The sequence below is a fragment of the Martes martes genome (genome assembly GCF_963455335.1).
Source record: "Martes martes genome assembly, chromosome: 1".
Taxonomy (NCBI): Eukaryota; Metazoa; Chordata; class Mammalia; order Carnivora; family Mustelidae; genus Martes; species Martes martes.
Window position 1 is genome coordinate 207353413 of NC_137888.1, and position 18366 is coordinate 207371778.

An 18366-nucleotide genomic window follows, 5' to 3' on the forward strand; every position below is an offset into this window, starting at 1 on the left:
TTAACTCACCTTGAGCTTGTCCTGAGTTTCCCCATCTATAAACTGGGGATAATAATAGTATCTACCTCAAAGTATCATTGTTAGTATCTACTATCTGTTAACGGTAAGCTCCAAACAATGACTTGCTGTTATGAAAATGAATGATTGAATATTCCTCACTAAGGAGAAAGATGGTCACTAGAAGAATAAAAGGAACAATTTGCTGGAAACCTTAAATATCAAAAATCTCATTTAATTTGACTGCTTCAAAATATATAAATTTAAAAACTGAAATAATTACAAGATTTATTCACTAATCATGGTGGGAGAGCTTAACATAGCTGTCTCAATACACAGATCAAAGACGGATATGGACTGAATGTTGTGCCCCTCCCCAATTCATATTCTGAAGCTTAATTCCCACTCTGTGATGGTATTAGGAGGTGGGATTTCAGGAGGTGATTAGGTTATAAGGTGGAACCCTCATGAATGGGATTAGCATCCTTCTGCAAGACACCCCACAGAGCTCCTATGCTCTTTCTGCCATGTGAGGACGGGGCAAGAAGATGGCAGTCTATGAACCATGAAGCAGGCCTCACAAGAAAGCAAATCTGTCGGCATCTTAATCTTGGACTCCAGCCTCCAGAACTATGAGAAGAAAGTTCTGTTATTTATTAGTCACCTGATCAACGGTATTTTTGTTATGCAGCCCACACAGACTAAGATATTGACCAATACATATAAATGTGTAGAAGATTCTGAAACACAAATAGTATACTCAGGCTAGTGGATGTATGTAGAATACAATATGTTGATTTCAACCACCCATGAAGCATATACGAAAACTAACCCTATACTAACTGCATCAGTGAGATACTTCATTAGGTCATAATAAACTCATCCTTACCCTCCCCAACCCGTCCCCAAAACAGCAATGTCGTGTGCCAGTAAGAAGTGCATTTTTTTCACATCACAAGATGTCCAGAAAAATAGGCCAGGACAGTCACACAAAGACACCAACTAGGGAAATGGGTTGGTGTGACTTCTGGCCACACTCTCTTTAGCCTGTAGCTTTTACCCTCATGGTCATAGGAAGCTCCTCTAGTGCCAGACATCATGTCTGTTTGTACAAAGGGCAAGACGTGGAGGGATCCAGATAAATATTCCTTTACAACATCCTTCCCAGCTATCACACCCAATAACTTCCCATATTTAGAAAGGCCAGGACTGTGGGGCAGGCAGCAGGGGGGGTGAGGGGGGGCTCCTCTAGCTGCAAGGACCAAGAGATAGAGGTTTTTTAACAGTGCACATTACCAATCTGAACAAAAAAACTAAGTCCTTTTGTAAGGAGGAAGGGGCAATTTTGACAGGCAACTAACAGGATACGCCACACCAAAAACAAAACAGATACCTAACATTCAATAACATAAACACCACATTCTCTGCTCACAATGAAATTAAATTAGAAACCAACAAAAATCTGTAAAATTTAAAAAAAAAAAACCCACCCATATACATGCAGGAACTTTCCAGAAGGATAGAAATGTTCTATATCTTATATGGCATGTTGATTACATATACATATGTATGCACTTGTCAGAGTCCTCCAACTATACAGTTAAGATTTATGAATTTCACTATAAGTAATTATACCTCTATAAAAATACACTCATGTCCTGTTGTTTTAAAATCTAATTATAAATAACTCATAGGCCAAAGAATAAGTGATAATAGAAACTAAGACAATATTCGGATTTCAACCAAAATGAAAATATGTATCAAAACATGTGATGTAGCTAAAACAAGTACTACAAGAGATGATTATAGCCTGGAACACATATATTTTTAAAACTTGGAAGTCACTCAGCAAGGGACCCGCTATACGGATGGGACACTGATAAAGGCAGGCCACCACTCCTAACGTTCTCTCTCCCGGCATGAATTCTTTTATGCACAGTAAGTGAAGAGCTGTGCCTGAAGGCTTTCTCACACTGATTGCATTCATAGGGTTTCCCTGCAGTGTGAGTTCTCACGTGCACAATAAGGTGTGAAGATTGACCAAAGGCTCGCCCACATTCCTGACAGGCATAGGGCTTCTTGCCAGTGTGTGTCCTTGCATGTTTCCTGAGGGATGAAGGTTCACTGAAGGCTCGCCCACATTCCTGACACACATAGGGCTTCTCTCCCGTGTGCGTTCGCATGTGACTCTTGAGCGTTGAGAGGCGACTCAAGACCTGCCCACAAGTAGCGCACTCATACAGTTTCTCCCCAGTGTGTATCCTCTTATGGACGTTCAGATGAGTGCTCGTCCGGAAGGGCTTTCCACACTGGTTACACGCATACGGCTTCTCCCTGGTGTGAGTGCGCAGGTGTGTCTTCAGCGACGAGTGCTCCCTGAAGGCTTTCCCACACTGACTGCACCCAAAGGGCTTCTCTCCTGTGTGAGTCCTCACGTGGCTCCTCAGAGAGGATGGCTGATTAAACGCTTTCCCACAGTCCTTACACTCATAGGGCTTCTCGCCCGTGTGGTTTCGCTGGTGCAGAATTAGGTTAAAGTTCCTAGTGAAGGTTTTCCCACACTGAGCACATTCGAAAGGCTTCTCTCCAGTGTGAGTCCTCAGGTGGCGCCGCAGATTTGAGGAATACTTGAAGGCTTGCCGACACTCCTGACATTCAAAGCATTTCTCCGCAGTATGAGTCTTCTCATGCCTGATCAGGTCGGAGCTGTATCTGAAGGATTTCTCACATTTGTTACACACGTAGGTTTTGTCCCCACGACGGGTTTTGTCTGGCACGATTAGGTGAGCGGGCTGGAAGAAGGATTTTCTACTCTCGTGGCATTCATAGGGGTCACCTCCAGCATGAATTCTCTGGTACTGGAAAAGCGGTTTGATGCCGTGAAAGGGTTCCCCAAGTTCACTGTAATTACAGAGTTTTTCTCCAGTCTGAGGTTTCTCCTGTCAATTGAGGAAAATAGGAAGACCAAAGGCTCTATTACGTTCATAGGAAAAAGGCATTTCTGGTGCTGAAGCTTTTACCACTTTAGTGTGTCTGCACCATTTCTCCCGAGTCCCTTCAAGTGGATGCTCTGCCACAGAGAGCTGTCGTTTTCATTATATTCAGGAGGCCTCTTAAACGCAGTTTGGCTGAGTTAGAGGCAAAATTAAGTTTTAAACACTTGATGTCTGTTCACATTTATAAACATGGCTGCTATGGAAACTCTGGAATACACATGCCTTGTTCAACATGGAGGGTTTTCCCCAACTCATGACATTCATAGGCTCTCCCCCAAGAACCTGCTTTCCCCTGCATGAACACCACTTGCCTTGAATCTCTCTCTCTCTCCTCTCTCTCAATCTTTCCCTCTCTGGCCTCTTGTGCTGCTTTTCTTTTCTTTTTTTTTTTTTAAGATTTTATTTATTTATTTGACAGTCAGAAATCACAAGTAGGCAGAGAAGCAGGCAGAGGGAGAGAGAGGAGGAAGCAAGCCCGACATAGGGCTTGATCCCAAGACCCTGGGATCATGACTTGAGCCGAAGGCAGAGGCTTTAACCCGCTGAGCCACCCAGGTGCCCCTCTTGTGCTGCTTTTCTAACCTACAGCAACCCCAGACTTGTCCTACGACAGAGGACTAAGAAAAACCCTTGGGCACCTTACCCTTTTCATGCCAGTGGATGGAATCTCTGCAAAAATTTCTGGGTGAGAAACTGAATCTTGGGGTTGATGCTGAGGTTCTGGAATGAATAAGGATAGAAAAATTAAGTACACAGGGAAAGAAACTGTGGGACCAAGGCAACCAAAAAAGTTAAGCAGAGAACATGCGGATTTTCTTTTTTAAATACAGATTCTAGAGGCAGCTGGGTAGCTCAGTCAGTTAAGTGTCTGACTGTTGATTTTGGCTCAGGTCATGATCTCAGGGTCGTGAGATCAAGCCTCACATCAGGCTCCACACTCAGTGGGGAGTCTGCTTGAGCTTCTCTCTCTTCCTCTCCCTCTGCGCCTCCCCCCACTCGTGTGCACACTCTCTCTCTCACAAATAAATCATCTCTTTCTTAAAAAATAAAATATAAATACTGATTCTAACTATGGGAGAAAATTGTGAAGAGAAGGAATGTATCAAAGAGTAAAGGAAATTTTAAGGTATTTGACTATGTAAGGAGTCACGTAACCATAGAAACAAGGAATGGAAATGGTAGATAAGTTACTAAGAAAGAGTTCTAGGAAGATTGAGACTGAAATGGAGAGAAAGTATTAGCAAGAACACACAGGTGGGGAGGCACTGGACAAAGCATACACATGCTATATACATATAAAACACACACATGATAAATTATACACATGGACATGATAAATGTGAAGAGGAGGCAGAACAGATCGTTCTATGAAACCAGAGTAGAGCATTATGGATAAAAAGGAAGTAGTAAAGCGGCTCTGTCAAGGGCAATGGAAGCATTTCCCCTACTGACCATTTCCAAACCTAACACTCATCTCGTGATCAGAGCTGCTGCTCCCTGATCTGCCTGCTGCTCACCTGGACGGGTTCCTGGGAAGGTTCTTCTCTCAGGGGCCCACAGCTCTTCTCCTGGCTCCGAAAGGGAAAGCGTACTGGGTTTGCCTAGCTGATCTCCTGTGGAAAGGTGCAGGGTGTTAGCAGACTGGGCCTGCCGTTAACCGGGGTTGATATTCTGAAGTCTCTACGGGCACTGGAGACGGGAAAAGCAAAATGAGCCCGCCTACATTCTCATGGGCCTGGCAGAGCTCTTTCACTAAGGAACCAAAGTAAAAGCCCCCTCACTGGGTCCCAAAGAACAATGGGATTCTCTAGTCCCCAAAACCCAGGGCCTCACTCAGAGAGACACTTGAGAAGCCCAGAAACTTTTAACCATGGAGAAACAGAGAGCAGCAGAGAGACCTTCATTCCCACAGGAAACCCCTGGACAGTAAGCACCATGACAGCAGAATCTGTCTGTTTTTTCACCTCTTGATTTCCCAAACCAGCACATCTCGGGATGCACAGGTGTCGCAGGAGTGTGTAGATGAAGCAACGAGCCGGCCCTTACCCACGGAGGCCAAGTTCCTATAGTTCTCCAGCATCACATCTCTGTACAGGCTTCTCTGGTCAGAGTCTAGAAACATCCACTCCTCTGGGGTGAACAACACAGCCACATCAGCAAAGGTGACGGGTTCCTGAAACACACACCCATCCCAGCTCAGCCAGGGGCCACCTCACCAGAACCAGGAGTTCTGAGGTCTCAGAATCTGCCCTTTGGCTCAGACCCCAGAACCAGAACTCTCCTCCTTCTACTCGTTCCTCCCTGAGGGACAGCGTCCAGACATGTGGCATCAAAGGACTGAACCATTGGCAACTAGCCAGGAAACCATGGCCGTTTTATTCCCTTCCAGCTCCAGTGTCCAGCAGACCTGAGCATGTTGCAGGCAAGAGAGAAGTATTTGGTAAATGACAATTGTTTGCCCCGAGAGACCATGAAAACTAAGAGGCAAGGACCGCAGACATCCTTGCTGTTTTCCCTCCTGATGCTCAGCAGAAGGAGGTATCCACAGCTAGGGAAGGTCTGAATGAAGTAGTGAGACCACTGCCTGGGTTGTCCCACACACACCCCCACACACACACCCATTACAGGAGGTCCAGTGCCTGGAGGCCTGGAGACCAGACCTGTGGGGTGAAGAAGTTCCAGGCCACGGAGGATAAAGGCCCAAGCAAGAAAGAAGAGCCACAGGGATTTCTTACTTACCTGCAGGCAGGTGATCAGTACCCCCGGTGCCCTGGCTTCCTCCTCTGTGCTCTCCTGGAGCCAGGCGGGGTCCTGGGCAAGCAGAGCTACATCTCGGAGAGGAGGGAAGCCAGGAGGCCCCGTGAGCACACCCACAGGTCCTAAGGCTTCCCACCCCGACTGTGAGTGACCACATGTGCACACACATATGCACACACTCACATATAAGAGACACACACATGCACTTGCATGCACTCACATTTATGCACCCGTGCACACTCACACATACACATGCATGCCGTCATGTAAACATGCAGACACATGTACACACAAAACATACATACACATGCACATACACTTACAGAGAAGAACAGGCACACACACACACACATTTTTTCCATTCCAAATTTCTGGAGTCACAGTCTCAATTTACCAACAGACTCTGGAGTTTCTGGGGCACCCCCCAACACCCCCTGATTCAGCCCTGGGTCAGCATTCTTCCCTAGCTGCTTGGCACCTTCCTCTGCCCCACTATGTGGGGCCAGTAGAACCCCAGGACTTAACCATAAGTAGGGGACAGAGAAGCTGCCAGCACCCCAAGTCTGCCTGTGAGAAGGCAGCATCTCCCCTTCCTGCCTTCAAACCAACCACACCCCTCCATCCCCACAGGGCCTCCTGGCTCGGCCTATTACAGACAACAAGTGACTCCCCCACACCATCCGTTGTCTCCCTGCACCCTCACCTCACCCTGTGACGGGACACTCCCCCTTAGAAATTAATCCTGACTTAAAAAATAATGTATATCATACAAATAAATACAATAAATTACAGATGATTAAAGAAAGAAAACCTGAACCATGTCCAATCTCTGACCCACGTATTCCCCTCCTGGAGCTGCTATAACAAAGTAGGCAAACTGAGAGGCTTAAAGCCACAGATACATATTCTCTCTCGGTTCTGGAGGCCAGAAGTCCAAGACCAAGGTGTCAGCCGAGCACCACTCTGAGGCTCTGCGTAGAATCCCTCCTTGCCTCCTCCTGGCTTCTGGCGGTGGCTGTCCAGAACCCTGGGTGCTCCTTGGCCTGCAGCTGCATCCCTCCAATCTCTGCATCTGTCATCACATGGCTGTCTTCTCCCCTGGGTGTCTCTGTCTCCCCCTGACATGTTTCTCCCCCTCTCTATCTTTTTTTTTTTTTAAGATTTTATTTATTTATTTATTTGAGAGAGAGAGCGTGCAGGGAGGAGGGGCAGAGGGAGAGGGAGAAGCAGGCTCCCTGCTGACCAGGAAGCCTGATGCTGTACCTGATCCCAGGACCCTGGGATCACAACCTGAGCCAAAGGCAGATGCATGTTTCTCTTCTTAAAAGGACACCAGTCACATTGGATGAGAGGCCCCCATCCCAACCTCACCTTAACTCGATAGCAGCTGCAGACACTTATTTCCAAGTGTGGTCCCAGGCACAGGCCCAGGCACCAGTGGCTAATTAGGACTTCAATATACCCTTTTGGGGGGAGCCACAATTTAAGCCAAAAAACTCTGCTTTTCCCTCTACGTACCTACTGTTTTTGTTCCTCACTGTGGGCAACCAACTCACCATCCATTTCCTTACCTCCCACTCACTCACAATCACCACCACTCCAAGGACAGTCACCTCACTCAGACCACCAGTGACCCCCCCCATCCCTGGTGGGTATTCAGTCAACGTGTGTGGTGATCCAGTCCCTCCACCCTGAAGTGACTATCCCCCGAGCTTCCTTAGTCTCCTGTACAAGACCCTCCTCTATCCCTCACCCTTCTCACTTCCCTCAGCCTCTGCCTTGGCAGGCTCACCCACTCTGGGCATCAGTTCCCACCCAGCCTGACCAGGCCCAAAACCCTGGCTAACTCTCTCCCCTGAACTCCAGACACACCTACACACCATCAGCTCATGTCCCCACTCATCTGTCTGGGGAATTCCCCTTACACCCACAGTGAGATGAGGGGAAGGGCTGCTGCCATCACAGAGGACTGCAACCAGGCCTTGAACTTGCCCTGCTGGGTTTCGAGATTGCTTGGGACCCATAACCCCTTTTTTCTCTCCCTTTGGGAGAGGAAGCATGTACCTTGTGTGTGTCCCACCAATGTCTTTTGGAAACAGAGGACTTGTTTTCTCATTTCACAGGTTCACAGGTAAAGAGGAATTTTGCACATGGTAGAGCCCACACCCCAAGTCTTCCCATGCCTGATTTAGATGATTCATATGGACTTGGGGACTTCTTGAGTTCATGAGATTTGGGACTTAGAGTTGATGCTGGAATGGGTAATAACTCTGGGGTTGTCAAGATTGCCTGACTGTATTTTGTATATGGGGAGGACATGAATTTGAGGGGAGAGAGACCAGAGGGCAGACCATTATTGGCTGAATTGTGTCCCTCCAAAATTATAAAGTTGTAACCCCCCACTACCTCAAAATGTGAACTTATTTGGAAACAGGGTCTTTGCAGATGTGATTGGCTAAGATGAAGTCAGAGTAGAGAGGAGTGGGCCCCAACCCCAGTATGACTGGTGTCCTAAGAAGAGGAGAAAAGACAGAAGCAGGGACACGTGATGGGAGAGGGCCATGTGATGACGCAGGCAAAGACCAGAGTGATGTAGCTACAAGCCAAGAACAACAGGGATTGCCAGGAAGGAGCCTCCCCACAGGCTTCAAAGGAAGCACGGCCCTGCCAACACCCTGACTGGAGACTTCAGGCCTCCAGAAATGTGAGACATGAATTTCTGTTGTCTCATGCCCCCCACCCCCAAAAATGTGCTCATCACCTTATTCTCAAAAGCCGTTCTCCTTCCAGCATCCCTGATCTCAGAACATCCCTGCCTCAGATGGGAAATCTCACCCCTGACACTCCAAAGACCCCACAATTAATCAAAAAACAAAACAAAACGAAACAAAAAAACAAAACAAAACAAAACAAAAACACCTCAGTGATGGTATCTCAACAGGGAGCACTCATCTCCCCCCATCCCCACCCACCCCACTTCCTTTCCTCCTGCCCCTATCCCCACCATGGCTGATGCCACATCAGGCCTTTCTTTTTTGAATCCACTGAAAGGTCACTCCCTCAAAGTGCCTCCCCTCCCCGGTGTCCTTCTTTCCTCTAGAAGAACTCTCCCCCTTTCCTCACAGCCTCTATCTATCTGTAACCACATGGTTTTTGGCTTCCTTAGGTACGTACTTTCTGCCACCCTCACAGGATTGGAAGCTTTGGAAGAACAAGCCTGGGTTCCCTTTCCTTTTACACTCCCTCCCCACACTGTGCTTGGCAAATGAATGCTCTGGATTGTCTGGTAAATGAAAGCATATAGGACTCGGCAAATTATCTCAACTCAACCTCCTGGGTGTGTCTTAAATCATTCCCCAATTCCCCACAGTGCAGACAAGAATTAACACAACAGGCCTGACTGCTGGCCCTTGGGAACATGGATCTCCAGAGGGTTCCCCCACCCTAACTGGTAAGAGGGGCTCACTCTGCTTAAACTGTTTCTACAAACACTGGTTTGTGCTGAACGCCTGCTTCCCTTCCAGGAGTCCGGCACCTACCAACAGGAGTCAGGTTCATGCTGGGCAGAGGGTGCCAACACGACCAGCCCTGAGTGAAAAACCTGGGCACCGACTCTCTACTGAGCTTCCCTGGTAGACATCACCTCACACGTGTTGTCACAGCTTGTTGCTGGGGGTATTAAGCATGTCCCGTGTGACTCCACTGGCAGAGGCTTCCAGAAGCTCATTCCTGGACTCCCCCAGATTTCAGCTAAGGCTCCAGCTCTGTGCCCCTTCACTGTCATAAACCACCACCATGAGTACGACTGTGGGCCAAGGCCTGGGAGTCCTAGTGACTGGCCACAACCAGGAGTGGTCTCAGGGACCCCGCCACACACACTCCACACTCACCACTGGTCTAGGCCACTACCACCCCATTCCTCACGGCCTCCACCCACCGCCTGGATCCTCCCGGAGGTCCTGCCACCTCCCAGGTGCTGGAGAGTTCTGCTAAAGCCGCAGATGCATGGCACCTCTCACCCAAACACATCCCTAGTTCCTGGCAGCCTGAGCACACAGCCGGGATCTCCTCCCATGCTTCCAGGCCCTGAATGATCCGGAGCCCAATCAGTCAGCTCACACCACTCTCCCCTTCCCTCTGCTCCCTTCACAAGTATCTCGGTCAGCTCTGCTGTATAACAAAATCCCAGAGACAGGGCGGCTTAAACAGTAGGAATTTACTTCCTCACAGTTCGGGAGGCTGGAAGTCTGAAAGCGGGAAGCCAACGTGGTTGGGCTAGTGAGAGCAGTCTTCCTAGAGAGAGCTCTGGTGTCTCTCCTTATAAGGACACCCATTCTATGGTTTTGGGGCTCCCTCCTCATGACCTCATGCAACCTTAACCAGCTTCTTAAAGGCTCAGCCTCCATCCAATATGGTCACATGGGAGGTTAAGACTTCAGCATATGATCTTGGGGTACAGGGAGGTAGGGACCAGCCACAGCTTCTGGAGACATTTTCAGCTGTCATGACTAGGGGCTGTTATGGGCTTAATTGTGTCCCTTTAAAAACTCACAGGATGAAGTCCTGATTAATACCCAGTACCTCAGAATACAAGCATCTTTGCACATGAGATCTTTAAAGAGGTCATTATTAAAAGGAGGTCAGATGGGTGGACCCTAATCCAATATGACTGGTGTCCTTGTACGAAAACAAAATCTGAATACAGACACATACACAAAATGAAAACACAAGAAGACAACCACCTACAAGCCAAGGAGAGATGCCTGAACAGGTCACAGCCCTGAGAAAAACCAACCCTGCCAATCCCTTGATCTCAGACTTCTGGCCTCCAGAACTATGAGAAAACCAGTTTTGTGGTTGAGCCACGCTGTCTGTGGTACTTTGTTAGGACCGCGCCCCCTGGCGGAACAAGACAAGAGACACTCCCGGCGTCTGGTGGGTGGAGGTCTGGGACACTGCTACCGAGCACAGACCTGCCCCTCCACTGACAAGGATCCGGTCCCAACGTTCAGTAGTGCTGCAGTTGAGAACCCATGGTCTCCATGGGTCTTCCAATTTCCAGAAACTCCTCTCTGCCCGCAAGATGGGGCACGCTTCTATTGTATTCTGGTCTTCGTTGAAAAATCTGACCGCCCAGGAAGGAGACATGTTTTGAGACTGTCTCCCAGTGCCCACCTCACCACAGGTGGGCCAACTATGAAGAGTAAGTACTTTGAGAGTGCAGTACCCTAAGTACTTCAAGAGTACTTCAAGGCAAAGCCTTGCCCAGAAAGCTTACCAAAAATACACATAAGAGCAACACATTACATAATCTAAGAATTACTTCCTGTTGATGATAAAAGAGATTCCAAATGCAAGACTGGATGATACTGTTCAGAAACAAAGTTTATTATTCTCACTAGAAGGCAAGATGGAAGGAAACAAATGCCCTCCAATTATAGCTAAAAGGGGTTATTTGTCCTCCAGAATTAATTCCCCCCCCCCTTCTCAGGACACATGGTTTGTTTTAACCTCATTCTTTATAAACTCAGTTAAAACATATCCATTTATAGTAAATTCTTTATAAGCGCAGTTAAAACATGCCACTTACAGTAAATTCAACTATCATTTTCAGCATCAACATAACTATGGAGACTTTAACCTTACCCAAAAAGAGTTGTGGACTTGGCCCCAGGTGAAGGAGGTCTGCTCCTTCTTAACAGAAAGACCAAAGACCAAAACAGAAAATCCAAAAAGATTCCTAGCCCACAATCCTGAGAAAGCACCTTTCCCCTTGAATGCATAAAGAATGGTAACGTGACTTTACTATGTGTTCTCTCCTTCTGGTGCAGGGAAATGCCTGTGGTCGGAGGAAAGGAAGACGGGGATGCAAGTTCCCAGACCCCCAGGCCACCGATTTCACCTGGCACTCACTCACCAGAATCCCCGGCCATCCCCGGCTCAGGGACACCCAGTGCAGGCACCGGCATGGCCACCCTCTGAATCTGCACGGCCGCCTTCAGCCCCTAGACAAAGCGACAGGGACAGATCAGAGTCACACAGTCCATGGAGTCCGCTCGCAGCTCTTCACCCTGACTGAATTTGCAACTCGGACCCTGCTCAGGGCAACACACTGATAAAACTGAGACACACCCGATGTAGTTTGTCCAGATTAATCTGGGTACAAAACTAATCACTGTGATAGAATTTCAACCTCAAAATGAGATGGAGAGGGGACCCGGGCTGGGGAGGCAACCTCTGAGAAGCCTCCAGGAGCAGGGGAAACACAAAGCAAAGAGGGTGCGGATGGCCAGCAGGCTGAGGGGTAGTGGGGGGAGGTGGACCCCCACACATGACGCACGGTCAGTAAGTTATTCCCAGAAGGAAGCCCTGTGGTGGAAGAAAGGGTCTGAACTCTCCTCCACTGGTGGCTGCTCCCTCAAGGAAGGTGTCTGACCGGACCTGCATTTCTAAGGGATGTCCCTAGCCTCCGTATCCAGGGTGAGGCCCAGCAGAAATGGGAGCCTGTGGGGAGCAGTTCTAGGGGTCCCGGAGAACTATCAGTGGCTCTGGGGAGGGTGGTGGCACTGGGGACAACAGGTGCAGTCAGAGGTAAGTTATATCTTGGGGGGAAAGCCCAAAGGACTTGGTGGTGGATGGGAAGAAAATGGGGCAGGTCCCTCAGGGTGGGTGATGGGCAAAAATGCTGAACCGCGGGCCTTCCTGGCTGGGGCTGGGCCCTCACAACAAACATCCTCCCAGGTTTACTGTATCTCCAGAAGACCAAGGTGACACCCAGAGAGGCAGACAGTCCTCTGGAATCAAAGGTGTCCCCCTGTCTCCAATTGTGGGCCTGATCGGCATCCTCAGGTCCAGCCCAGCCCCCAGGAGAAGGCACAGAGGGGACTGAGCAGGACAGAGGTGGCAATGAAGCTGCTCTGGGCCCGAGGGACCCTCAGTTTTGGGGTAGTGCCGTCAGAAGGCAGACATGTAGGTCTGGCAGCTTCAGGCCTGGTGACTCCCCTACTGCACTGCAGGCACCAGCCACCGAGGGTCTCAAGGACTGAACACGCCACAGACGCAGAGGTGAACCCGGCCCTTTCTGGTTCTGGGGGTTCAGCAAGGGGGTTAGGCCACAGGCCCTCAGAGGCACTGCAAAGTGCTTCGCTGAAGAAAGGCTAAGAGGCCTAGGTTCTGAATATAAATGTTGTTCTGTGTTTTCTTAGAGTCTGTGTTTGTTTATTTGGCAGCCATCAATCACAGGACCAAACTCTCGCGCAGAGCTTTTTCCATCTGCCCGGCCATCCACAGCCCATCCTCTGAACCCTGTCCTTATCCAACGCTCACGCAAGCCAGTATCGCCCCTGCCCTGAAGCAGCATGGAGGGGACACGGCATGGGGGCGGAGGGTGGGGGGGCGGCTGGGAGAGTAGAAGGGCTGAGCCTGGAGACCACTTCCTCGGCCTGTTTCGGGGTTCTTCTTGGGAGCAGTCTCCAGCCCTCTATGTGCCCGCCATCCCCTGGCCTAGCTGGCCTTAAGAAGGAGGCCACAAGGCCTTACTCTCACGTGACAGGGAGGCCTCAGAGCTGCCATGGGGGCCTCAGTCGTTGCGGTGAGGCCCGATGATGCCCGGAAGGGCCAGCTGAACCACCAGCACCTTCAACCACCTGCCAGGTTGTAGGATTCCCAGCCAGCAGACCCTGGCCGCTAGGACGGCAATCTCTGCGGTTAGGCCTGGATTTGACTCCCAGTTCCAAATGTGGCTGTACCACTTATGGGCTGTGTGTCTTCATGGATGAACCACTCAGTTTCTCCACATGTGTGTCCAGGTGGACCTCCTCTGCCCGTTCAAAACATTCTGTGACTGCTTGTTTCCTGAGGCTCAGATGCAGCAGAACCCCCTCCTCTCCCACACTCAGCGCTCACTGCTGAGCTGGGAGGGGAACTCTGTGGAAGGTGCTGGAATCCCATACTGAGGGGAAAGAGCCCACAGAAACTGGAGAGGACAGCTGTTTGTGAGTTCTCCTCCCTCACAGGGTCCATCTGCTAATCAAGACATGGGGGCGGTGAGAGCCTGGAGTGCCTGCGTTCGCGCCTTCATGGAACAAGCATTAATTGAGGGCTCTGTAATGACACACAGAATGCTCTGCATGGGGTTACGGCAACGAGCCTGTCAGATGAGGCCCCTGCAATCCAGCAGCTCCAATGAGGTATTTTCAGACCTCAGGGCCTCCAAAGCAACAAGCCCTTTCCCAAGCAGCTACTGGAGGACAATCTCCACCTAAACAAAAATGTGAACCAACGGTGAGGAGGACGTGGACAGCGAGGAGTGTCTCAGCTGCCCTGGGGTCTGACGAGAGCCATGCAGGGGTGAGGGCTTCAGCTACCCTGCAGCCCACACCAGGCTGTGCAGGGTTAAGGTTCTGCACACTCAGAGCAAAGCAATGAAGCAGGTCTCTACCATCCAGGCCCTGCCACCCCATCCACAGGGCTGGCGTCTCTGACACCCTGAGACGGAAACCATCCATGACAGGGGTGGAGGGGGACAGCCTGAGGGAGCCCAGAGATCTCACTGGCCCTGGGACAAACAGGCCCAGCCTGGCAGTGAAACCGGGCTGTGTATGTCCCTCTATCCAAACCCTAACCCTCATCTTGGAAATCCTCAAGAATTGGAACCCAAACCTTGGAAATTCCTACAGTGGGGGGGAGCAGGAACTCAGTACCAAGGTGGGAGTAGCGGGGCTCAGTCTGTTCCCTCGTGCACTGGAACGCGCCACCTGGCTCTGAAGGCTCTGCCACGCTGTGACAAGGGTTCATTTCAGGTGCAGGATCTCGACTTCTCTCCTCAGTGGGGAAGGCTCTGCAACAGCTCTCCCACGTCCCTTATAGTCAGGGCGACCCTCTCTCCCACGGTTCTCTCGTCAGGTCTAGGTTAGAGTTCCTCCTGAAGCCATTCTGGATGTGGCTGAATCATCTTCTCCAGGCAGAGTTTGCTCCTGGCCAGGGGTGAGTGACGACAAAAACCTCACCAACACCCGCAGAGCGCCCTGGGCTGCTCTCCTCCCCGTCGAGGCAGGCTTCTAGCACACTCAGAAGTGCACCTTGCTTAGGCGGTTTGAGGGCTCAAGGACATTTCGGGCTTTTTCCCATTCATGATTTCCATGGGGCTTCTCCAAAAGGCAGGAGTTTCCCATGACCATTGAGGAGTAAACCATACTGCACACAATCGATGTCTGACTCACACTGATGACAATGTTTACTCGGGATTCGAAGAGAAAGGGTCTTGAGTGACAATAAGGTTTGCCCAAATTCATGAGTCGTGGCCACTCCCTTCAGACCATGTGGGCATGTCCTTGGAAATGCCCCCAAATGTCTTCCTGGCTCTGGTGTGCATTTCCAACTCACAAATTCCTCAATTTCTCTCAAGACAGGGAACAAGGATAATCCCCCATGAATCTTACCATTTGCATATCCTGGGACAAATTTTCCTCCAAAATATCCTGCACAGGAGTCAATGCTTTGGATTTAAGTTGAGATGCCCAGTCTAAAATGAATTAGAAAAAAAAAGAAAAAATTAAGGTCTTTCAGAAAGAGTGGTATAAAATTGACCAAAGTAAATATTTAAGAATTTAATTATTGTTTTTAAAATATCGCTTTTTAAATATTGACCCTAAACTTGGCATGGTACCAAAAGGGAAGAAGGCATCAGGGAGCAAAGGGAGACGCTGAAGAGTATAGCTGTGTGTGGAATGTGACAGTGACAGGAGCAGGGGGTGGGGATGAGAAACTCTGTCCTCCCGGGACTGAGACAGATGTCGCCACAAAGACAGACTTATCAGAGAAACAAGTAAGAGGCAATTAGACAACATACAAAGAAATGTTCCCTTGCACGAGGAATTAGACAGTAAGTGTGGGTATGATGTGGAGCCATTGGAACCCACAGCCACCAGCGGTGGGAACGTAAAATGGTGTGTGCACCTGAGAAAGCACTTTGGTGGTTCCCCAAAAAGCTCAGTAAACGACCCAGCAACTCCACTCCTAAGTGTCAACCCAAAAGAACTGAAAACACACCCACATAAAATCTGGTACATGAATGTTCACAGCACTATTCACAAGAACCAAAAAGTAGAAACAAACCCAATGTCCATCCACAGGCAAATGGACAAACAAAATGTGGTCTACCCACACAAGGAACACTACTCAGCCCTAAAGAAGAACAAAACTCCAACACACGTTACAATGTGGGTGAAACTTGACAACATCACACTAACAAAAGAAGACAGACACCAAAGGCCACATGTTCTATGACTCTCTTTATACCGAATGCCCAGAAAAAGCAAATCCATGCACACAGAAAGCAGATGGGAGGAGAGGAGAGACTGGTGAAGACGGCACAGCTCTGTGAATATACTGAAAACCAGTGAGTTGTACATTCTGAAAGGGTGGATTCTATGGTATGTGAACATCTCAGTTAAAAAAAAGAGAGACATTTGAACAGATCATTTCTGAGACCAAAGAGAAGTAGGAAAAGGCTAGCAGAAGAGAAAAACCACCGCAGGAACTCACTTGAGAAACCTCGCCCCAAAGAGTCTCATTTCCCTTTGCGATAAAGGGCCTCTGAAATGCTCTCAGACTGACCCTTCCCACCCCCTCCACCCCCTCCACCCAGCGGGCCCCCCACACACACACACCCCCTCCACCCAGTGGGCACCCCCCACACACACACCCCCACACCCGTGGGGCCCTCAGCTCTTCGTCTAGCCCCACCCGGGAGCCCAGACTGGGTTTGCATGGTGGAATCCCCACTGCTGGATAAAAATACACAAGCTAAGGGAAGTAGGGAGGGTTCACAGTGGGCTTGCCACTTCCACATGGGCTTCAGCTCCTGGCACTGAGCCAGTGCCAGGGGTAGCAAAGTGATCACACCCAATTTCCAATGAACTCAGTGAAGCTCTTCCACAAGGGCCCACAGCGCACCACAAACACCCTCCCCTCTGCCCCTCAGGGATGAAGCCCTGAAGCCCAAGGCCAAGTTCGGTGAGACCCACGCATTTGGAAGAATGTAGATGGAGCTGTTTTCCTGCAGAAGCCCACTCATCTTCCTAGGATGTGCAGCTGGCCCTTAAAAGGCATTAGACACCTGCATGGGAGAAGGACCAGCCTGATGCTAGCCTTACCCCTGGGGGCCAGGGTCCCACACTTGTCCAGGGTCACGAATCGGCACAGGTTCCTCCGTGCCCCGTCCAGCAACGCCCACTCCTGGATGAGCCCCACCGCCACATCCTCGAAGGTGACTGACTCCTAAAACAACACACATATATTCTGGCTCAGCAAGGACCACCTGAAGGACAACTGGTTATCACTGGGGAAGGGAGCACATTCAGCTCTGCCACAGCAGAGCTCAGCAAACCTGACCTGCCTCCTGTTTCTACAAATAAAGTTTTATTGGCACACAGCCGTGCCCATTTCTTTGCCCATCTCTAGGGCTGGTGGTGTGCTGTATAAACAGCTGGGACAGCGACAGGGATCAGATGGCCAACTGAGCAGACAGCATTTCCTTTCTTTTAACAGTTGGACAAATCTGAGAGTGTAAGCTTTGGCTCTCTTTGTCACGTCACACCACCAGTGACTGCCAGCGTCTAATTCTGGGCTCTAGAGAGTTTTCCCTACACTATTTAGGGCATCAAAAGTCTGGCATTGATCACTTAATTTGCATGAAACCCCTAGATCCCCTCCCAAGACGAAAGCGTTTTGTAATCTTTTATGTCTGCGAAAATAGGGCTTCCACTGCATCCTAGAAACTTAACGGTCTTTTAATTTCAGAATCCTATAGTGCAGCATGGTCTGACAGAGCACTCTGTGATGACGGGAATGTTCTATGTCTGTGATTCCCAAAAAGGCAGCCACCAGCACGTGTAGCTATTGAGCACTTGAGAAATGTGGCTCAGGCAACTAAGAAATTGGGTTTTTAATTTTACTGAATTTTAATTAATTTAAATTTATACAGATACGTGTGTTTTGGGAGGCCTCACGAGGGATGGCCTGGGTGTGGAACTCTGCTTCTGCCAAGTCTAAATGAGCCCCACTCTGCAGTCAGACTCCGAAATTAGGCACAGAGCCCAGGGGTCACTGTGGGGACCCTCCTCCCAAGCCAGTTCCATCCAGAGGTTGGGCACTGAAAGAGACCTTCAGATCATGCCCTCCTCCCCCAACCATTCCAACTCCTCCAGTCCCCTCACCATGACACCAGCGCCAGGATTTAAGGTCTCATTAGGCATCCTCCCTGCAATAAAAGAGACCAAAGTAAAAAAAAAAAAAAAAAAAAGGTGGGGGGTGAGGTGAGGGTGAAAGCAGATCCCCACACAGGGGTTTGGCTCAGGTAATTCTACTTCTGTGGGCCTCCAGCAAGGCAGCCCAGTGAAAACCCTAACATGGAATCTTTCCCAACAAGCAACATATTGGGCCCAGAGCCACCTGCCAGACCACAGCCCCCGATCATTTCTAGTGGTTCCTCTCATCTAATAAAAGGATTATTTCCCCTCTTATATTCTCTCAAAATACCTCTTTCTAATAGCCTCTACTTTTCCTCCACTGCCTCTTATCAAGTTGTGATTTTTAATTTATTTGTTGAGGTGAT

The 18366-nt window shown here is 49.4% G+C and overlaps 1 protein-coding gene across 1 annotated transcript; it reads right to left on the reverse strand.

Annotated features, from left to right (window-relative positions):
* Window positions 1-210: 210 nt before the first annotated feature.
* ZNF333 (zinc finger protein 333) lies at window positions 211-18007 on the reverse strand (the record flags this gene model as incomplete). The annotated part of the gene is made up of 8 exons (XM_080819503.1): window positions 211-2936; window positions 3637-3713; window positions 4511-4606; window positions 5040-5166; window positions 5733-5891; window positions 7122-7213; window positions 16907-17030; window positions 17969-18007. 8 exons carry the CDS (start codon window positions 18005-18007, stop codon window positions 1839-1841), a joined length of 1812 nt encoding a protein of 603 aa, XP_080675629.1. The 3' UTR covers window positions 211-1838.
* Window positions 18008-18366: the final 359 nt, after the last annotated feature.